The sequence below is a fragment of the Pholcus phalangioides genome, unplaced genomic scaffold (genome assembly GCF_987345545.1).
Source record: "Pholcus phalangioides strain wild (caught in Gottingen) unplaced genomic scaffold, Ppha-v1.0 ptg000001l_1, whole genome shotgun sequence".
Classification (NCBI taxonomy): Eukaryota; Metazoa; Arthropoda; class Arachnida; order Araneae; family Pholcidae; genus Pholcus; species Pholcus phalangioides.
In genome coordinates this window covers 8,431,648-8,451,675 of record NW_028301594.1, presented here as the reverse complement: position 1 = coordinate 8,451,675, position 20,028 = coordinate 8,431,648, and the positions used below count along the sequence as shown (strand labels likewise).

General features: G+C 37.8%; 1 protein-coding gene and 2 non-coding genes across 3 annotated transcripts; 1 reads left to right on the top strand and 2 right to left on the bottom strand.

The window, feature by feature from the left end:
• Nucleotides 1-1,141: 1,141 nt before the first annotated feature.
• LOC149089807 (chymotrypsin-like protease CTRL-1) lies at nucleotides 1,142-19,053 on the bottom strand. Its single transcript, XM_089248505.1, has 9 exons — nucleotides 18,916-19,053; nucleotides 18,638-18,783; nucleotides 9,266-9,503; nucleotides 8,968-9,081; nucleotides 8,647-8,869; nucleotides 5,585-5,708; nucleotides 3,963-4,125; nucleotides 1,535-1,662; nucleotides 1,142-1,428 (listed from the first exon to the last, which is right to left on the bottom strand). Exons 1-9 carry the CDS (start codon nucleotides 18,971-18,973, stop codon nucleotides 1,243-1,245), a joined length of 1,380 nt encoding a protein of 459 aa, XP_089104631.1. The 5' UTR covers nucleotides 18,974-19,053; the 3' UTR covers nucleotides 1,142-1,242.
• TRNAA-GGC (transfer RNA alanine (anticodon GGC)) lies at nucleotides 5,302-5,373 on the bottom strand. Its single transcript has one exon. It is a non-coding gene; the product is annotated as a tRNA-Ala (tRNA).
• On the top strand, nucleotides 5,408-5,479 carry TRNAA-GGC (transfer RNA alanine (anticodon GGC)). Its single transcript has one exon. It is a non-coding gene; the product is annotated as a tRNA-Ala (tRNA).
• Nucleotides 19,054-20,028: the final 975 nt, after the last annotated feature.

Sequence of the window (20,028 nt, the reverse complement as noted above, 5' to 3'; positions counted from 1 at the left end):
CTGTTGTGGCGTTGTATTTGTATAAAAGAAAACGAGCCATCGCAGTGAAAATTGTCAAAACACAGTGATTTTATATATTTCAATACCTCGATGAATATTGCATTTAAAATATGAAATTTTTCAGACAAAAAGAGGATATTTTATTCAGGGCTGGATCTATATTTCAACAATTGAAAGCTTTACCACACAGGGTCCGCATTAGAAAGTTAATTTTTCTATTATTTCACTCTACGACCCTTGGGATATTTAAGACATTTTGACACTTCATTTTAAAACTTTTTGTAATTGAAAGCATGTTTCTAAAGTCCACGGTTGCAGAAATATCTGCTGCGCGAACAATTTGGGACAACTTGTTTTGTGCGAGTATATCGCACGTATGTAGATAATGTGTGATTCAACTGCTTCGAATTGGGTACACCAGCTGATGTTACTTTACATCCTGACGGTACTTTTAAGTACTAGGTTGGATAATTTGTTTTGAACTAACTAATTGTTTCAAAAACATTGTTTTTTTATACAAGATATACAGATAAACTGGATAACTTTGTAGAGACGCTGATTTTTCGACAATTTTTATGACTTCCCCTACCGGGACTCGAACCGGGTCCCTCCAAAAATCAGTATCTCCACAAAATTAGCGAGATTTTCTGTAGATCTTGTATTATCAAGTTGGAGAGTACATCTTTCTCTAAATACTGTTTTTTTTGTCTTCAATCAGAACTAAAACGGCCTACAAATTAATTTACACGGTAACTATTCATTATTATCACTACATTTACACTTTTATTTTAATTTATCATAATTTTCTTCTTATTTTACTTAGTATAAAGGGCTTCTTTTGCAGTAGGGTTGCAAATGCATGGAATAGCTCACCCAATGTTGTCGTGAATCCCTCCACGAAAGGCATCTTCAAGAGGAAATGTGATAAGGTGGGGAGAGTAATCGAGAAGCTATGCATGAACTTAAATGTATAACAACCATAGTTTTATGGGTAGTATATTTCAGCTTTTTGGTTTTTCTGATGATTTAGTGCTATTGAGTTAATGTATTTTGGGGATGTGACAACACCATATTTTAAGAGGTTTTTGTCTCATTTATTTTTTTTAATATTCATTTTTATTATATTTCTTTATTTAATTTTAGCCAACTTGTTGGACAATTTGGCTATAGGGGCTTCTGATTTTGTATTTGTGGTACAAAAAAATAACTGTTTTATAATTTATTGAGCATTCAACAAAGGAATCAGCTGTATTTTTCGATGATTTCATTGATCCATTCAGTCTTGGCAGCGACGCGATTGAAAACAGTTCCAGTCTTCCCGAAAACGCAGAGGCCTGACATCATATTCGAAGAGATGCCGTAACTTGTAATTCCCATGACATTCCATGCATTTCCGAACTTACAGACCAACGGTCCTCCGCTGTCACCCTGGAGATGCATAAGGAATAATTATTGTTATACTGATACAGCATTAATCATTATTCAAGCTAAGTAAAAAATCTAAGATATTTTTCAAAATTGTTGTCGAACTAACGTGGCAAGTGCCTTCGTATCCCTTCATGCTCTTGACGCATATTTTTGTGGCGTTGTTTGCAACTGCACACACTTCCTTCGGCTGAGTTGTGAGGTCGACTTGTTTCAGTTTATCACTGGATCCGCTACCTGCGTATCGAGGAAAAAGAGGAAATATATGTAAAAACCAAGATAAAAAATAAATAACGAGACAACGAAGAAATTTACTATCTCGTTTTATAAAAAGAGTACCACCCATTCTCGATTTAATGACAATAACATCTATTTTCTATTTATAAATTTGGAATTAGCGATGAATAAATTACTGATATTTGCCTCACTGAAGGAAATCAACTAAAAACGGCAAATTAAAAAACAAAAATTCCTATCGCATTTCAACGCAAGCATTAGTCGTCATCATCAGAATATAAATATAACCATTATCAGGCTGACCGGGGATCTCACTAGGGTTGGTAACAAAATCTTCTCCTCCGGGTGGTCAGCGGAAAAATACATCTGCTTAAGGAAAATATTATGGTCAGAATGAAGCTGAGAGCCTGCATGTAAGTGTAAAGCTACGTTATGACTCGTTTCTTGAGGAATGAAGCTGTTGGATTTTGTCTATTAAAATTTTCTTTAAATTTACTACCGCTCTTAATGGATCTAAGCCATGGCGTTGGGATCGGTGAAGTGGATTTATTATCGTTGAGTATTCGTATTTTGAAAAGTACGAATACATGATCAGTCGCAAAAAGTGACCCTTGCCACATATACCCTTAAAAAGTGTATTAAAACAAACAAAGTTCCATGGATTTGAGAACCTGATTATTTTTTATTCAAACACTCAGCAAATGTGGTTGTCTTTCTGATAGCGATGAAAGTGATAACACAAAGCGGCATATAATTTGGTGCCGGCATATAAATCAATTTTTTAATTGATTTTGTGTGAATTTCATGTGCTGGGAACAAATATCACATTAGTTTTTGTTCATCAGCTCTTGTTTGTGAGATATGGCAATATAATTATTTACGTTAACACTTCAAATTAGGCTTATGGTAAAGGCATTAAATTAGAAAAAAAAAATCCTTGAGAAATTTTGTGAAACATTTTATAAGTTGAAAAAAAAGGACAGCAACACTCCTGTAAATCTACAATAGCCTAATGTAAAACTAGAAATGAGGAGAATCAAATAAATACCAAAAGAAAAAAAAATGTTATTCTGTTCAACTCCGAAAGTTTTTTCCTTTGAAATTCTTGAGTGAACTTTGTTTACACGGTCTCTCAGCAGATTCCAACAGTAATCTGCCGTCATAAGAGTATACAATCTGCCCTCGTATCGGTCCTTACCTTGTTTTCACTGGTATCGCCAAGAATCTCCGGGAAAACGGCTGTGCAAGTAATCAACGAATGAGGTCCCCGCCTGCCGCTCTGAATCCATAAAATGAGGCTCGTTTATGAGCTTTTTGATTTGAGGAACACATCAGAAATTCCAGCTTAAAATTTTTCTGTTCTTATTCCAGGCATTTTTTTCCTGTGTATGTAAAGCAAAGGCTGTCCTGATGAAGAGCTTTTAGGAACTGCTCCATTAACTCTAGCTTGATATATGCAACGGAGGCAAGATGATTCTGTCCCGTCCAACAAAGGGTTCACTAATGCAATTCCTTTCTCCACAACAGCCATGTTCTATCTCTCGTATTCCACTCATTTCTTATCCTGTGGTATGGCTCTGCTATCCCATAAGCACAAGAATCGAAGATTTTTCTTGTTTCCCCCTTGCTGAAAAAGGACAAAGTTAACCATTTTCAAGTCCACACAAATTACCTGTTAATGTTCGTGAAACATAATCTTTTCGATATGACTAAAGCTTAGTATCATTCTCTTCTTTCATATTGTTTGAGTGACCAATGGATATTGCAGAGGCTTAATCAGGATATGTCCACCTGCTGTGGTTATTTCAGTTTATGCAAGTAGTATTCACAGTACAAAAATAGCACACATCAAAGTTGACGTTCCCTCCAACCATTGGAACACCAAGTTTTAAACTCCTTCTCTACCTATTAGTACACTGCCTTAGATGTTCTATACATGCAATCAGCTGATTGTGGTGCAGGAAAAAAAAATCAGGAACCAATCCACATAAAAAAAAAACTCAACCACTACTCAATGAGTTGTATAGTCAAATATAGCAAAATGCAGCTACGTTGAATCTCAAAAAAGTAGAGCTGATAGAGAAAAACTGTTTTCATATACGAAATCAGCATACCGAATATAGCAAAAATCTTTTTTTTGTAGAGCTATGTAATCACTAGCGATGGATAGTGATAATCATTAGCGATGGATAGTGATAATCATTAGCGATGGATAGTGATAATCATTAGCGATGGATAGTGATAATCATTAGCGATGGATAGTGATAATCATTAGCGATGAATAGTTCATTTATATTTACCTCTCGTCTCTCCCCAACCTGTTGCAAAACATGTGGTTCCCAATGGGATTTCCTGATCCTGTTCTGGTAGACATGCCGGCTTCACGTAGTCCGTAATTTTCACCGGGGCGTTCAGTTTCATTAGCGTGAGATCGTGATTCAAGTCAACACTCTTGCCTAAAATCTTGAATACAAGACAAAAAAAAATATCTTCATGAGTTATGACCTAGATAATATTAATTAGCTTAAGTAAGAATGATTTTGCTCACTGGTACACAACCTCCATTCCGCGGCCAAATGTCGCCCGTCAAGGGGGTTCTATCCAACCCCGCTAAAGGTGTTCGGGTAGAAAAGTATCAATATACACAATATGAGAAATATCTTGGTGTGCGACCATATTTCCACCATAAAAGCCACTCTAAATCTGAATCGATGCCGATAATTGCCAATTTTCATCATCAGAAATTTTGGAAGGCAAATAACATTATCAACGTTGATTGGAATTGCTGAAAAATCGTAATTTGCGGTAAATACAGGGTTACTGCACGTCGCAGTAGGTAAAAATGTAATTCACCAAAAAAAACGTATATGCTTCACTAATATTGGTGATACAAATACAATACCACGCCACAACAGGCAAATTGCCCAACGAGGTGGCTGACATCATGGATCCCCGAGCCATTTTTGGAGGCCCTACCTACTACTGCTACACCACACATGCACCCCGCGGAACCCCCAATGAATCGGTACATGCGAGAATGTGCGTGTACGTGTAGTGAAACTTGACGTGAAGTTTTGTTGTTTCTCTGTAATGCTTGTTATGTGTAGTGCTGCCATCTGCCACCAGTTTTTCTAACTATGAGTGAAGTGTTATTATTGAATGATTTATCGTTGTAGGACTGTTGCTCTCTGTGCAGGAGTGTAACGAGGAGATCGGCTCGCATTTGCGCCTTGAAGTTGGGAACCCCAGAAAACCAACTTCAGCCGACCACCACTGTGGGGTTCGAACCCGGATCCTCGCATCGCGAGTCCGTCACTGTAACCACTCGACCACCACAGCGGCGAAAGAAAGGAGATGCATTTTATATATATATATATATATATATATATATATATATATATATATATATATATATATATATATATATATATATATATATATATATATATATATATATATATATATATATATATATATATATATATATATATATATAAAACTGTAATTAAATAATGAAAAAATATTATGACATGAATGTCGCTCTCCACTTGTTAATACAAGATATACAGAAGACTGGATGTTGTGAAGATATTTATTATTTGAGATGTTAATTTTTTAAGGAAGGAAAAAACTCATCTCTGCCTCTACCGGGAGTCGAACCCGGGTCCCTCGATTGCCGGACGAGTGCTCTGACCACTAAGCTATAGAGGAGATATATACGCTCTAGCGAAGGAAAATATCTATCTCCTCTATAGCTTAGTGGTCAGAGCACTCGTCCGGCAATCGAGGGACCCGGGTTCGACTCCCGGTAGAGGCAGAGATGAGTTTTTTCCTTCCTTAAAAAATTAACATCTCAAATAATAAATATCTTCACAACATCCAGTCTTCTGTATATCTTGAAAAAATATTAGATATTGCTCACCTCTTCGTCGGTGTATCCTGGATACATGACAATTCGCTCTACGTAACGTATTTGCTCGTGTGGGTCTCGAATAAACTTGTGATGATTTCCGAGGTGGATTCTCCAAGCTCCAGCGTAGGGGTTCCTATAATTACCAAATTAATTTACAATTATGGACAGTATTTTTTGAATTGTGTGAATATTATATGTGAGAATATCGACGGCCCAGTTCAAAACTTCCTACTCGGCTGATGTGCTCCCCTGATATAATTAAATCTGACTTGAGATTCATATTTTGATTCATACAAAGTGAGTCTTTAAAATGAAGAACTCTCAAAACATGCACATTTATGTTCACTCAAAATTGTAACGTTTTTGGAAAGTATTGAGTAGAAAGGGCTTTCCCTCTGAAGATTGGCTTTCGATTGAAGTTGGAAATTTCAACTTATAATATTATGTAACTGTTTTCTCTACGATGATTTCAGATTTGACTTTTTTCAAATGGCAAGGTGACAATAGATATGCATCCATTGTTGAAAATTGGAACTTCTTATCAAAGACGTATAAAAACTATCACCCTCCGAGTTAAACTACTAAAATACAGAGAGTAGTATACTACTCTAAGTATACTCTTAGTATACTTCTAAGTTACTAAAATACAGAGAGCCGTTTTCGGCGTAATATATAGGGATTAATACATGAATCGTTTGAGAGCCCATGTATCCAAGCAAACTAAAAAGAGTACTCAAGCGACTAAACGTATATACTAAGGTATAGCACGCACAGTTAATGTACACTACACATGCTTACTCGCTTTGACTGGTGATAAATAAATACGCCTACCACAATTGTTTTTATTTTTTTTCCCCAAATGCACACACCGGTTGCGATCGCAATGCTACAGCCTTCACTATATAAAATCCAAGAAGTGCAACGCAAATCTTTTTAATGTTCCGACAGTGTATAGACAATCGAAAAGTATGACTTTGTGTAAGCATAAATAGCTGTAACAAATCATTCTATTCGCAAACTAGAGCTCGGCAAATAGCTCAAGGCCAACGCATAGCGTCAGTGTGTAGACCTACCTATTGTACAGAACAGAACGGGCCGAGTACGATCAGGCTCTGTCGCTTTCGCGATATAAACTCGATGCCCTGGAGAGCATGGTCGTTGCGTGGAAAATTCTGAGTTACAAGGTGAGGAAAAATAATTGGGATCTATCATGGCATGTAAATGACCCCTAGTTGTGTATGTACATCCATATGCAGTTACAAAATGGCATGTGCGAGGTCGGAGATAGAACGAAGATAGTCAGGTTACGATAGTCTCATGACTACGGGGGGGAGGGGCTTACTTAAGGGGTACCTAGAGTATCCTTGGACAATATGCATTAAAAGACGAGATCCAAAGTAACATGTACTAGTATAAATATATTCACAACAAAGCGAACAAATAAGTAAAAAAAAAATCGGGGAACCCTGGCATTGGACCTAAAGGATTCCGAGTCATGTTCCTTCGGATACAATTTCAAAAACCATGCGCGATTTCAGGCATAACAAAAATAATCAGGTTATGCAAGGAGTTCGGAGATCCCCTTTGACCTTTTTTACAGTTCGCTGAAACGTACCTTTTTTGCACAACTCTCTGGGAAGAAAACACAAGCTGAAACTAAAAAGTTAGGTAAACAGCCCGTGTCATTATGTGTCTCGCGTTTGCGTCTCTCATTTTCATCAACATTTTCGGTAGGAGGTTATGGTTCTTATGGGGAGGAAACAAATTGGAATGAGTTATCTGTAGGACGAATAGGATTTCCACGATTCCTCAAGTCAGACTGATATGGTTTCAGAGCTCCAGGATCACTCCTATCATTATAATGAGCCTATTATTAGATATTGTGAGAGAAACCGAAAAAGATCAGTCTATATCCTTTACCCGATAGCCCTCTAAAGACTAGGGACCCCCTTTCCAGTATATGTGACACCCTAAATACTCCTCCCAAGATCTCTTTCTGCGTTGAGGTTACATAGGATGAATATAATTAAATATAATTCTCAGACTGTGTGATTACGTTGAATCTCGGAAGTTTTTCTGGGATTGAAAAATGTTGTATTGCTCGGGTGGAGCGTGAAAAAAAAATAATGATATTCCCCACTTGAAAGAGATGACTACGAAATACATGAAAGTTATATGCAAGGTTTTCTGTTAATGGACCGACAAACTCAGAGGGTTGTTACTGGACATCAAGAGGAACAAAAATTGCAATGGAACATGCTATCGCAAACCACGTTGAGAAGGTGAAAATCGCGAAAATCGGTGGATGTCAGTTGATCGCTGAATGCGTCCGTGGGTTCACTCACCATATCTGACGTAAGCAGCGTCGCGAAACGCATGCGCTGGGGTAGGATCACGCGCTGCGAAAGACGTAAATAAGCGTTATTGCGGTAGTAAGCACGTATAGCGTTTAGTTGTCTGTTTCAATGATTATCGTGATAGCTGACTACACGAACGGGGATTATGCTGCTTTGCATCTGATTTACGGTCGAGCAGAGATGGCAATGGACACTTAGCACAGCCTCCACATTTTTCCCGCCAGGTGCGTAATCATCTCGATGTTACACACCCAAGGAGGTGTACTGGACAATCGAGACACCTTGCTTGGTCTCCACGTTCGCCGGATCTCAATCCGTGTCACTTTTTCCTATGGGGTCACCTTAAATGACTCGTTTATGCGACGCCTGTGGACATAGCGTGGATTGTCGTCGCTGAGGCAGACATACTTGGTATCTTCGAGCGTGTTCGGGAATCGTTTTCACGTCGTTGTAGACCTTACAATGACGTCAGCGGCTGTCACTTCCAACAACTCTTGTAATTATTAATGAAATAAATATTTTTGTAGTTATTATATATTGTACTTTTTGTGGTTCCAGCGTGACGTTGAAACCTGTATGCATTTTGCGCGATTTTCACCCTTTCAACATGGTTGAGACACCATGTTCCATCGCAATTTTTTCTTCTTCTTGAAGCCTACTAACAACTCTCTGAGTAGCACTGATGACAGAGATAAGTGACACAAAACGTTTTACCCCCTCAAGCAATGCGTTGCTGTCACAACCCATTGAGGGTGAATGAGAGTTCCTCCACACACATGCCCGTTCGGATAGAAGTACTTGGCCTGCATGTCGGCCTGCCAGGGCCAGCTGCCTTTTCTAACCTCGATTCCACCGATGACTCTATCACGGCCTTCAGATGAAGGCTCCACAGGTTTCACGGTGCTTATTCCACACGTGGTTCTTTGCACGGGTAAATCTAACGAATAAGAGTGGATAAAAAAAGACTCTCATTCCATACCTTCTACAGTTTTCTGAAATAAGCTCTCAGATATAAATAATATTTATGACTCTTACTGCATTCTTCTTCGTCAGTTCCGTCACCGCAGTCATCATTGCCATCGCACTTGAGCCTTGAATCATAACATCTCTTGTTGTGGCACTCGTTATATCCTTGAGGGCAAATGGGTGCTGGAAAGAAGCGTTTGTCGTAACTTTGTTGCATCGGTTATGATTGAAAATTCGTAAATAAATAGTAGTATCCAAATGCAATTTAACATTCGAATTTTAATAAAGTTCAAATCAATGGAATTAGCTTAATTAAAAACGGCAATGTTTTAGTAACAATAGCCTAATATCGAACGCGGGATCTTACCATCTCGTGGTATGGACTCGTACTGGATATGGAAACCTTTCCCTCCGACGAGGAAATCAGTTGTGAAGAGAATGTACATGGCGTTCCTGCCGGAAATTATAACATCTGGAATTTCAGTTCCACAATAAATCCCGTAAAGAGGACTAGTCGTATCAGGACCGTCGAATATGTGTACCTTATCAACATAACAATTTTCAAAAGGCTGGACGTCAATGTCTTTGAATGTCAACTTTATTTTCTGGAAGAGAAATTTAAAATTTTTAATGAAAAATCTATTCATGAGCAGTATCATACATACAGTGCCGTAACTAAGCAGGTGCAACCTGGTGAACCCTCACAGGCCCACTTGCAGGGGGTAAAATGGGCTTAAATGTTGCATTCTGAGCTATGGATATCACACGGATGTCTGTCCACTCCTATTACTTATCCAGCAAACAAATATAAATAGTACGAGGTTAGACATGACTTCCAAATTGTTTTAAATATTGTCATTCATCTACCAACAAGCTATTCAAAGCGTTATTGTAACAAGGATTAGGAGCGTCGTATGTGTTTTACCTTATATATCTTTCACTACGTTTATAACTTAGTTGTGATTTGGATTGCTTCGCTTTCAATAGGAAAATTGGTTTAATTTTCCTTCTCCTTTTCCCTTCTTAAATTAAGTGATAACGACCCCCCCCCCTCCTGCGTAAGACAACCAACAAGCCCCCATAATTTTCAGCTTGTTTTGCAAGGTGTGACGTCCATCGAATCCTACCCCTTGAACTTATGTGGACTGTCCCGGCGGGTGCAGACAAAACATCTGCTGGTTGTAAACACTTGCTCCTGTAGAAGTAGTACGCCGTCGTCTAACGAGAGATAAGAACTTAGGCAGAGAGAGAGACGAACCGAGATAGTGAATGGATGTGCGACCAACGTGGTCGACACTAAAGTATTTTAACTAAAATGTAGAATGTACATATATTGTTATTTAAAATTAAAAATCATTTAATCAAGAATAATGATTTGTTATCTCATTGGCAAAAATGAGTTCACCACTACGCTACAGCTAAAAATTTGGTGGCAGCGGTTTGGATGCGTTTCACGTCGTTCCGATGTTCTTCTTCGTAAAAGTTTTTGACTGTTGATGTCTCCAACAGGAGTTTCGAATTCGGCCACCCGTGCCGTCGAAAGATTTGGTCATCAGTGCCATTGAGAGATCCGGCCATCCGTGCCGTGGGGAGATTCGGCCATCCGTACCATCGAAAGATTCGGCCACCCGTGCCGTCGAAAGATTCGGCCATCAGTGCCATTGAGAGATCCGGCCATCCGTGCCGTGGGGAGATTCGGCCACCCGTGCCGTCGAAAGATTCGGCCACCCGTGCCGTCGAAAGATTTGGTCATCAGTGCCATTGAGAGATCCGGCCATCCGTGCCGTGGAGAGATTCGGCCATCCGTGCCGTCTGGATAAATCTCGGAACTCTGGAGGAATTGGGTCATCAGCTCCGTCAGGAGAACAATAAGTGCCTTGAAGTAGAGTAGTGTGTAAACAGCAGTTTCACCCAGTGACTTTTGCGACAGTGATAGTTATTGTTGGATCATCAGATCATCTCGTTAGGTTCTAAGTCTCTCCGAAGTCCGAAGGGGTAAGTGCCATGATTAAGGCAAAATCTTTTTTTTTTTTGAAGCACAGTATTGTTTTAAATGTACCGCAGTTGATTTTATTTATTTGTGGTGGATTGTATATTTTGATTATTCTTGAAAAATAGCTGAATTACTTTTATTTTGAAGTTAGTTTGTATAACTAATATTATCAGCTATGGCATTCCTTGCAAAAGCTAGAAAAGAAGATTTGAGGTTGTTAGCGGAAGAGTTGGGGGAGAATGTGAATGATAGGATGAGAATTTTGGATCTAAAAAGACTGATTATGAATTCAGCAGATTTTGAAGAAGAGTTTGTTAAGGGGCAATTTTTTAATATCGTCGAAGAGCGAGAGGCTAGGGAGGAATTAGCTAAGAGAAAACTTCAGGAAGAAATAGAAGAGAAACAGAAAAAAGAAGAATTCGCGAGAAAACAAATGGAGGAAGAGGCAGAAGAAAAAAGAAAAAGGGAAGAACGGGAGTTCGAATTAGAGAAACTACGCTTAGAAGCAGCAATAAAAAACGAGGGTCGAGGTTGTTTGGATTTCGATATAAAAAGCGGTGGGGGAAGTTATGAGCTGACAAAGTTTGTCCCCAAGTTCGATGAAAAGGAAATGGATATCGCGTTGTTTCTTGCTTTATTTGAAAGGCAAGCCAAAAGAGTGGGGGTAGAAAAAAAAATGGGTATCAGCCATGTTGGCTCTTTTACCACCCGACGTGGTACAACTTATAGCAAAGGAATCCGAAGAAAATTTTGATAACTTTGAACACATCAAAATGGTTCTCCTAAACAGGTTCAAAATGACCCCAGAAAATTTTCGATTAAAATTTGTCAAACATCAGAGAAATTTAGCCAAGCCGTGGCGGGATTTCGTTTTTGAACTTTCTAAATATTTTGATGAGTGGGTGGAAGGTTTGCAAGTGACTGATTTTGAAGGGCTAAAAAAATTGAAGGTCACAGATCAAATAAAAAGGCGCGTTCCACCGGAAATAAGAGAGCATTATATTGATGAGTGGGCGAAAATTATCACTCCCTATGAATTGGCCGAAAAATTGGATGCGTACGAGAATGTTAGAGAAGGGTCGAAAAACCCTCAGGACAAAAAGTATAGCAATAATAGATGGCAATATGTAGATAAAAAGTTCCCTAATAAATCTGCTCACTACGAGAAAAAAGATCTACAAAAACAAGAACATAGAGAATTTGAGAAACGTAGGTCCCTTAAATGCTATCAATGTGGTTCGCCATCGCATTTACGTCCGAACTGCCCAAAATTGAAGCGGACATCAGAGGGTACAGTTAATTATGTTAATGATGGGTCAAAAGATCTTTTAGACCCATATACAACCCTTGGTAGAGTAAATGGCATTCCTATGAAAATTTTGAGGGATTCGGGGGCCACAATAGATATAGTTTGTGAGAAGCTTATCACTCCTGATATGTTGACAGGTGAAAACATATGGCTTAAAACGCCGTTAGATCCTGATCCCAAGTGCCTACCCTTGGCACATGTTGAATTATGCGGTAGTTTTGGAAAAATATGTACCAAAGCAGCAGTCATTAGAAACGAATTGAATCAGGGGCGGTATCTCTTAGGAAACCGTACGGCGGAATTATTGGAAGGGTGTGAGAAGCCTTGTCTTTTGTCCCCAGAAGCGTTGAATGCCGTAGAAACAAGGGCTCAAACGAAAGCAAAGTTTAATAAGGGGATCATCCCAGAAGAGAAAAATGTTGAAGTTCTCGGGGAGAGTTGTTTAGGCGCGCAAGAAAATGAAGAGGCAGGTGATGATCGTCTGTTATCAGATATTATTGTTGACGAAAGTGATAATCTTCAATTGCCAGAAATCAGTGAAGGGGCTGAGGAATTGTCTTTGTTGAAGGTTAGTTCTAAGAAACTATCTAAAATGCAGCAGGACTGTCAATCCTTAAGCGAATTAATTGCATTGGCCCAAAAGCCTGTAAATCCTACTGGGAAGAAAACATATGTTTTTGAAAACAACCTGTTGTTTAAGATGCATGAGGACCACCTCGGAAACATAACAAAACTACTACTAGTACCGATGGGACTCAGAAATAGTGTTAAAGCACTTTGCCATGAAAGCACTTCGGCTCATGTAGGAGTTACAAAATCAAAAGATAAGCTTTTGAGATATTTCTTTTGGCCTGGGTGTTATAAAGATATGGAGGAATATGTGCGTACTTGTGACCAATGTCAAAGAGCGGGAACACCTAACGAAAAGAAGAAGGCACCTCTCAAATTGGTTCCCATTATTCAGGAAGTATTTTCAAAAATTAACATAGACGCTTGTGGACCTCTTCCAGAGACTCCAACTGGGAAACGGTACATCATTACAGCCATGTGTCTATCTTCTAAATACCCAGAAGCTATACCGGTCGTTGATATTAAATCAGTGAGTGTGGTCAATGCACTACTCGAGATATTTAGCAGGACAGGTTTCCCGAAAGAAGTACAGTGTGATCAAGGGACGTCGTTCACGAGTGCTCTCACTTCGGAATTCTTTCAGAGATTTGGGGTTAAGGTGAGTCACAGCTCCGTGTATCACCCACAGTCCAACCCTGTGGAACGGTTTCACAGAACCATTAAACGTTTGTTGCGGTATCTGTGTGAAGAATCTGGGCCCGATTGGGAAAAACACCTTCCGCTAGCATTGTTAGCGTTACGTACAGTTACACACGAAAGTACAGGGTTCACTCCTTCAGAACTAGTTCACGGGAAGAATCTAAGAACTCCAGAAACATTAGTGTATGAACAGTGGACACAGTCAGAGGATGAGGAAAGTCCTGTTACAGAATATGTTCTTAAACTCATAAATAGGATGAAAAGGTGTCAGGACTTGGCAGTTAGCAAAATGGAAGAATTACAGATAACTAGAAAAAAATGGTATGATAAAAATTCTGTGAAAAGGGAATTTAAGCAAGGTGACGAAGTACTAATTTTTGCAATTTCTAAACAGAATAAGTTAGCAGTTCAGTGGACTGGTCCCGGTGTAATTCAAAATAGACTGTCCGAGACGAATTACATTGTTAAGCTTCCGGATAGAAAAGAACAAATATATCATGTAAATATGCTAAAACCGTATTACAAAAGACCCGAGAGCATTAATTTCTTGGATTGCGTAGGAAATGATGGGTACACGGACAATGATATAGATTTTCCCCATTTGGATACCAATCCAAATATTTTCAATTTTGAAGACATTGCCCAGAAAAGCAACTTTCTTGAACGTATAGATCCCCAAAGAATTGAACAATTGCATAAACTGTTGAATAAATATTCTGAGATGTTTTCTAACGAGCCAGGAATGACCCATCTGGTTGAACATGATATCACGTTGATAAATGATAAGCCCGTCAGAGCTAGGCCGTATAAGATTTCTCAACGACAGAATGGTATTTTAAAAACTGAAATTCAACGAATGTTAGATTTGAAAATAATTGAAGTAGGGGAATCAGATTATACCTCACCAATGATCTTAGTTGAAGCACCACATAAGGATCCCAGACCTTGTATTGATTATCGCCGGTTAAATGAGGTGATACGCACCGAATTTTTTCCATTGCCAAATATCGAAGAAAGGCTTGAATTAGTTTCATCAGCAAAATTTATTACCTTGTTAGATTTATCCAAAGGATACTGGCAGATTCCATTGAGTCCCACAGCTCAAAGATTTGCCGCTTTTGTTACCAGTTTCGGAACGTACAGGCCACTACGCATGCCATTTGGTCTGAAAAATGCTCCATATTTCTTTAGTAAACTTATGGCAGAATTACTAAGAGAATATGAAAATTTCGCTGTACCATACCTCGATGATATAGCTATATTTTCTGAGTCATGGGAGACACACCTGAAACATGTCGAATTAGTGTTAGAACGCTTGAAGGGAGCTAAATTAACACTAAAACCATCAAAATGTCGTTTCGCCCAAGATCATGTCAAATATTTGGGTCATATAGTTGGGCAAGGGTATAGGAAACCATGTGAAGCGAGAATAGAGGCCATTGAAAAGTTTCCTACTCCAGAAACCAAAACTGAAGTCAGAGCTTTTTTAGGATTGGTAGGGTATTATAGTCATTACATTCCTATGTTTTCGGTATTGGCTGCACCGTTATCAGAAGCTTTAAAAGGGAAAGAAAAGAAAGGAGAAATCATCTGGACTCCTGAGTGTAATGCGAGTTTCACTTGTTTGAAAAACAAGTTAATTAGTCAACCAGTGCTATAAGCACCAGATTTCTCTAAGCAATTTATTGTGCAGACTGATGCGTCAAATATGGGAATGGGTGTAATTTTAGCTCAAGAGGATAGTGCAGGAGAAGAACATCCTATACTTTTTCTCAGCAAAAAGTTTTCTCAGGCAGAAAGAAACTACACTACTACTGAGAAGGAATGTCTGAGCATTGTTTTTGCTGTTAAACGTTTACACTATTATCTAGATAGTCAAAAATTCTTGATTGTCACTGATCATAATCCTCTCGTGTGGTTACAGAAGAATTGTAGCACAAACCAGCGTCTGATGCGTTGGGCATTGTCACTCCAACAATATGACTTTCAGATACAGCACAGACCTGGTCGCAAAAATAGGAATGCTGATGTGCTAAGTCGTAATATTCCCGAATGACCTGCAATTTGTTGTATGTTTCGAAAATTTTATGTATGAATGCTTTAATTTTTCTTATTTTTTGTGTTATATTATTCCATTATAATTGCAGAGTTTAATGAAGAATTGTGTTTTTTTTGTGTGTTGTTCAAAAATTATTTTGAATTCGGTTATATATAAACCCAGAAAATTCTACGTATCATATTATTTTTTTTTATTTTTCAAATTTACTTTTCTGTGATTTAATTGCGATGTATCGCGAAAAATGTTTTTTTTAAAATTTTTTGTGCCTCAATTTGCCTGATATGGTACTTGAGTGGTAATATACCCCTATATAAGTGTTAATATAATTTTATTGCAATCTTCTTATAAGCTTATTTGTGGTTAATTTAGATTGCGAATTTCCATTGTGAAAATCCCAATGGAAATTTCTTTAAGGGGGGAGGAAGCTGTGACGTCCATCGAATCCTACCCCTTGAACTTATGTGGACTGTCCCGGCGGGTGCAGACAAAACATCTGCTGGTTGTAAACACCTGCTCCTGTAGAAGTAGTACGCCGTCGTCTAACGAGAGATAAGAACTTAGGCAGAGAGAGAGACGAACCGAGATAGTGAATGGATGTGCGACCAACGTGGTCGACACTAAAGTATTTTAACTAAAATTTAGAATGTACATATATTGTTATTTAAAATTAAAAATCATTTAATCAAGAATAATGATTTGTTATCTCATTGGCAAAAATGAGTTCACCACTACGCTACAAAGGGATACAACGACATTCAGTCCGTGTTTCGAATTAAATTCATCAGGTCACGCCTGGTGGACACAATCCGAGGATCTCTTTGCTTGCATTCTGATTGTCCTGCTTATCCTATTATGTTGTCTTCATTGGTCATATTGAAAGAAAATTAATTTCAGGTTCTTATGATTATTAAACATGGTTCTAAAAATTATGAACAGTCATGAAATACCCAAATTACTTAGCACTTGAGCCTGACTTCATCCCTTCCATGAAGCCTTAATTATGCGCGTTCCTAAATAAACTCTATCGAATAATTTTTTTTTATGTTTTAGAGTTTTAATAGTATTCTGCATAATCCTACCATAAATTCACATTGAATAAGAATTAATTACCGCCATCTTTAATTAAACTATATTTGTGAAAACACTTTCAATTCTCCCAAAAATAAAAATTTTGAGCAAAAGCTCACCCTCACCCAAAGCAAACAAATTTCAGCTACACGTTTCAAGGAATATCTTACTTGTGCTTTACATATGTCAAGGTCAGGGCAGTGCACACAAGTGAGTTAGCGCTACAAACATTATTGCATTTGTCAAAAGTCTTTCCAGCGTTACTGTAGAACATAATATACAGAATGCAAGCTAAGTTCCCTTGCCGCAAATTACTGGTAAACCATTGATCCTAGAGGCATATTTCCAATGGGAAAAGCAACCGAATAACATGCAGACCTCAGATGCGTCATTCATATTGCAAGGGGGCGTCATGTAGTTATTGAAATTAAAATAAAATTAACTTTTCATACGAGCACACTATCTTAAGGGAGAAAACCATATTAGAATGTGCCCAAGAGCCCAACAGAAAAAAAATCCCATTTGCAAATGCAATACATATAGTGTATATTCACCGAGATATTATTTATTTATTCATACAATATTGTTTACTCTGGGGGCCTATACAAGAGGATGCGATTGAAAATGGCAAAGATATTGTTTTATATTGCACAAAAAACTAGTCATAATGGGGGATTCGAAAAATAGAGCTTAGATCCATATTTTTATGGGCATCTTTTTATCAGCCACCTCGTTGGGCATTTTGCCTGTTGTGGCGTTGTATTTGTATTTGTATTTGTATTTGGGAGTTTGTTCCATTCACCAATGATATGAGGAAAAAAACTGTATTTAAAACAGTCAGCAAAAGTAGGTTTTATTTTAAGGAAATGGTCGAGTCTCCTAGAGATGTAGGATGCTTTAGCTAAGATACCAGAAGTATCTATGTTGAATTTACCATGGAAAATTTTATATAACAATGTTAATCGAGAAATGAGACGAAGAGTAGAGAGAGAGGGAGGAAATAAAGTTCGTTTTTGAGTTCGGACACGGAAACCAGCAGTCGTGAGCAAATCGGGTGGATTTATTTTGGTTTGATTCGAGTTTGTCTATATTATACGAGGTGTAGGGGTCCCAGATTTTAGCGGTGTAAGAAAGAACGGGGGAGATAAAAGTCTGGTAACAGAGCAGTCTGATATCCCTAGTGGAGTGTTTAAGGTTGGGCAGAGGAAGAAAAGTTTGTTAAAACACTTCTGGTAAACGTAGTCAGCATTCAGTCGACCAACGTAGGTCGGCTGAGATTATGACACCGAAGTATTTGAGAAACTTCGGATATTTGAATTCATTTTTGAATTCATCTGAAAAAAAACGTGAGGAAGAAACAGCGTCATGAGCTTGTAGGTTTGTTTATGCCGTTCTTCCCACGTGTTATCCGATTTTGAAATTCAAATATCTCAACAAATGTGGCACTTAAAAATATGAAAGTTTTTTTTTTCCTGGTGGGATTAGACATGGTAACAACTTCCTAACTGGGCTTTTTAGAACATAATAACCGTATGAAGATGTGGAAGTTTTAAAACGTCTAACAAATGTATGTGCAAGTAAAGCACCAGGACCAGATTTCATAAATATACTGGGATTAATCGAGAAGCAATCCATACTTAGATTAAGGGAACCATAATATTTTTTATGGGCAGTGTGTTATATATTACCAATCATTCGTTTTTATTTCGTGATATATATATATATTCTTATATTGTGTTGCTGTATTTTAGTTGTATTTGACATCCACATTTTTATGGACATTTTTCATCCACCTCTCTGCGCACTTTGCCTGTTGTTCTTTTTGTGTTTGTATTAATATTTGTATGAAAAGAATTATTTTTCTTATCTCAATACCTACGCAACCCCTTTTAAAAATGAATGACGTATCGGAAGTCTATACACGTTTCTTAGATATTTTTTTTAATTGAAATTATACCCCTAGGAACAACAAATCACGGGCAATTTGCTGCAAGGTGGCTTAACTATTCACCATATAGCTATGCTCTCTAACAGTACGTACCTTTCCGGGGGGAGCCTGAAAGTGATATTGACAATAAACACGATCTGGGTAGCCACCCTCTGCATATCCTGGACTATATAAATCTCCTTTCTGGGATGTGTCGATGTAATATGGAAGATCCGAAGCGCACCCCGTCATGTTTATTTCTGAAAGAAAATTACTAATTTAAATTAAACTCTTTCTGCTCAATTTATATGAATCGATTTAAATTTGAACTAACCCGTATCCTAAAAGAACGACATGCAGGATAATTTAAAAAAAAAACCCATTCATCTTACCAGCTTGCACATATTGGAAACATAAAGCTAGAAGAATTCCGGCCGCGTATAACATCATTTTCAAGCTTTAAGATATAGATAGATATTCAAATAAATGGCCGTTCACGTTGCAAGCTACGACCCAATGGTACAGATGTTGAGAAGAAATTGTTTTTATTCTATCAATAAGTAGTGACAGATGCATGGGAAAATTATTTTTCAAACAATGATAAGAAAATTAGATTAAAGTCAACATGAGATTATGCGAAAGTAAAAATGAACTTTTTTTTTTCTAATATTTTAAGTAGTATAAATTTTCAATATGAAGTTGACGCTTCTTATTAGAATCACGGATAATGTTGTCATATTCGGATATTTTTCTTCTTTTGCAAAGAACGCAACTGACCAATACGGGTATGGAAAATTTTCGTTTGTAGTTATCGGGACTTTTGATAATGTATTTTTTATTTTTGCGCATTCTGAAAATAAGGTTCAACCAAAGATAATCTTTCCCTATGAAGTTATCGTTATCAGGCTGCTTTGTAGAAAATAAGAACGTGTTCTCTCCCGCACTCTTATTGACAAAATATTTCCGTACATGATGTCGCAATCAGTCAAAGCCGCTTGTAAGTACTCTTAATGCAGCTTTGCAATCAGTACAAGCAGCAGATAAACCGCATCACTGTGATCCATGTACGTGTGGAGCTGCTTTTCCAATGACCTTCCTGTAGCGAAGGCAGATGTATGACAAAAACATCAACAATTTTCTTCAGTTCTTGATCAGTTTCTTTCAATTGGCCAGATTCAAATTTCTTTCCCCCCGGAGACTTTCTCAAGGAATATATGAAACGTATTGTGCATTTAGAAAAATATCGTAATTCTTCATATACATCAGACTAGATGGGCAAACCACGGCCCGCCTAGAGGTTCTATCCGGCCAGCAGCAGATTTTTTTAAATTATGCTGTAGTAAGAAATTTTCAATGTTTAAAAAAAATCATTTGAGGGATTTTTCCATTTTTTTCCATATGCAAAATTCAGGTGTGGGAATTTACTTAGGAATTGAATCGAAAATTTTTCATATATAAAAAAATAAAACACACCTAATAAATACGCAAAGAGCTATTAAATTATA

Excerpts from the sequence above, each read along its gene's own strand:
- LOC149089807 (XM_089248505.1), bottom strand. The coding sequence starts at position 18,973 with ATGATGTTATACGCGGCCGGAATTCTTCTAGCTTTATGTTTCCAATAT. Across the intron at positions 18,784-18,915 it reads TTTCCAATATGTGCAAGCTG|AAATAAACATGACGGGGTGC; the intron begins GTAAGATGAATG and ends ATTTTCTTTCAG. Across the intron at positions 9,504-18,637 it reads TTCAGGCTCCCCCCGGAAAG|AAAATAAAGTTGACATTCAA; the intron begins GTACGTACTGTT and ends TTTCTCTTCCAG.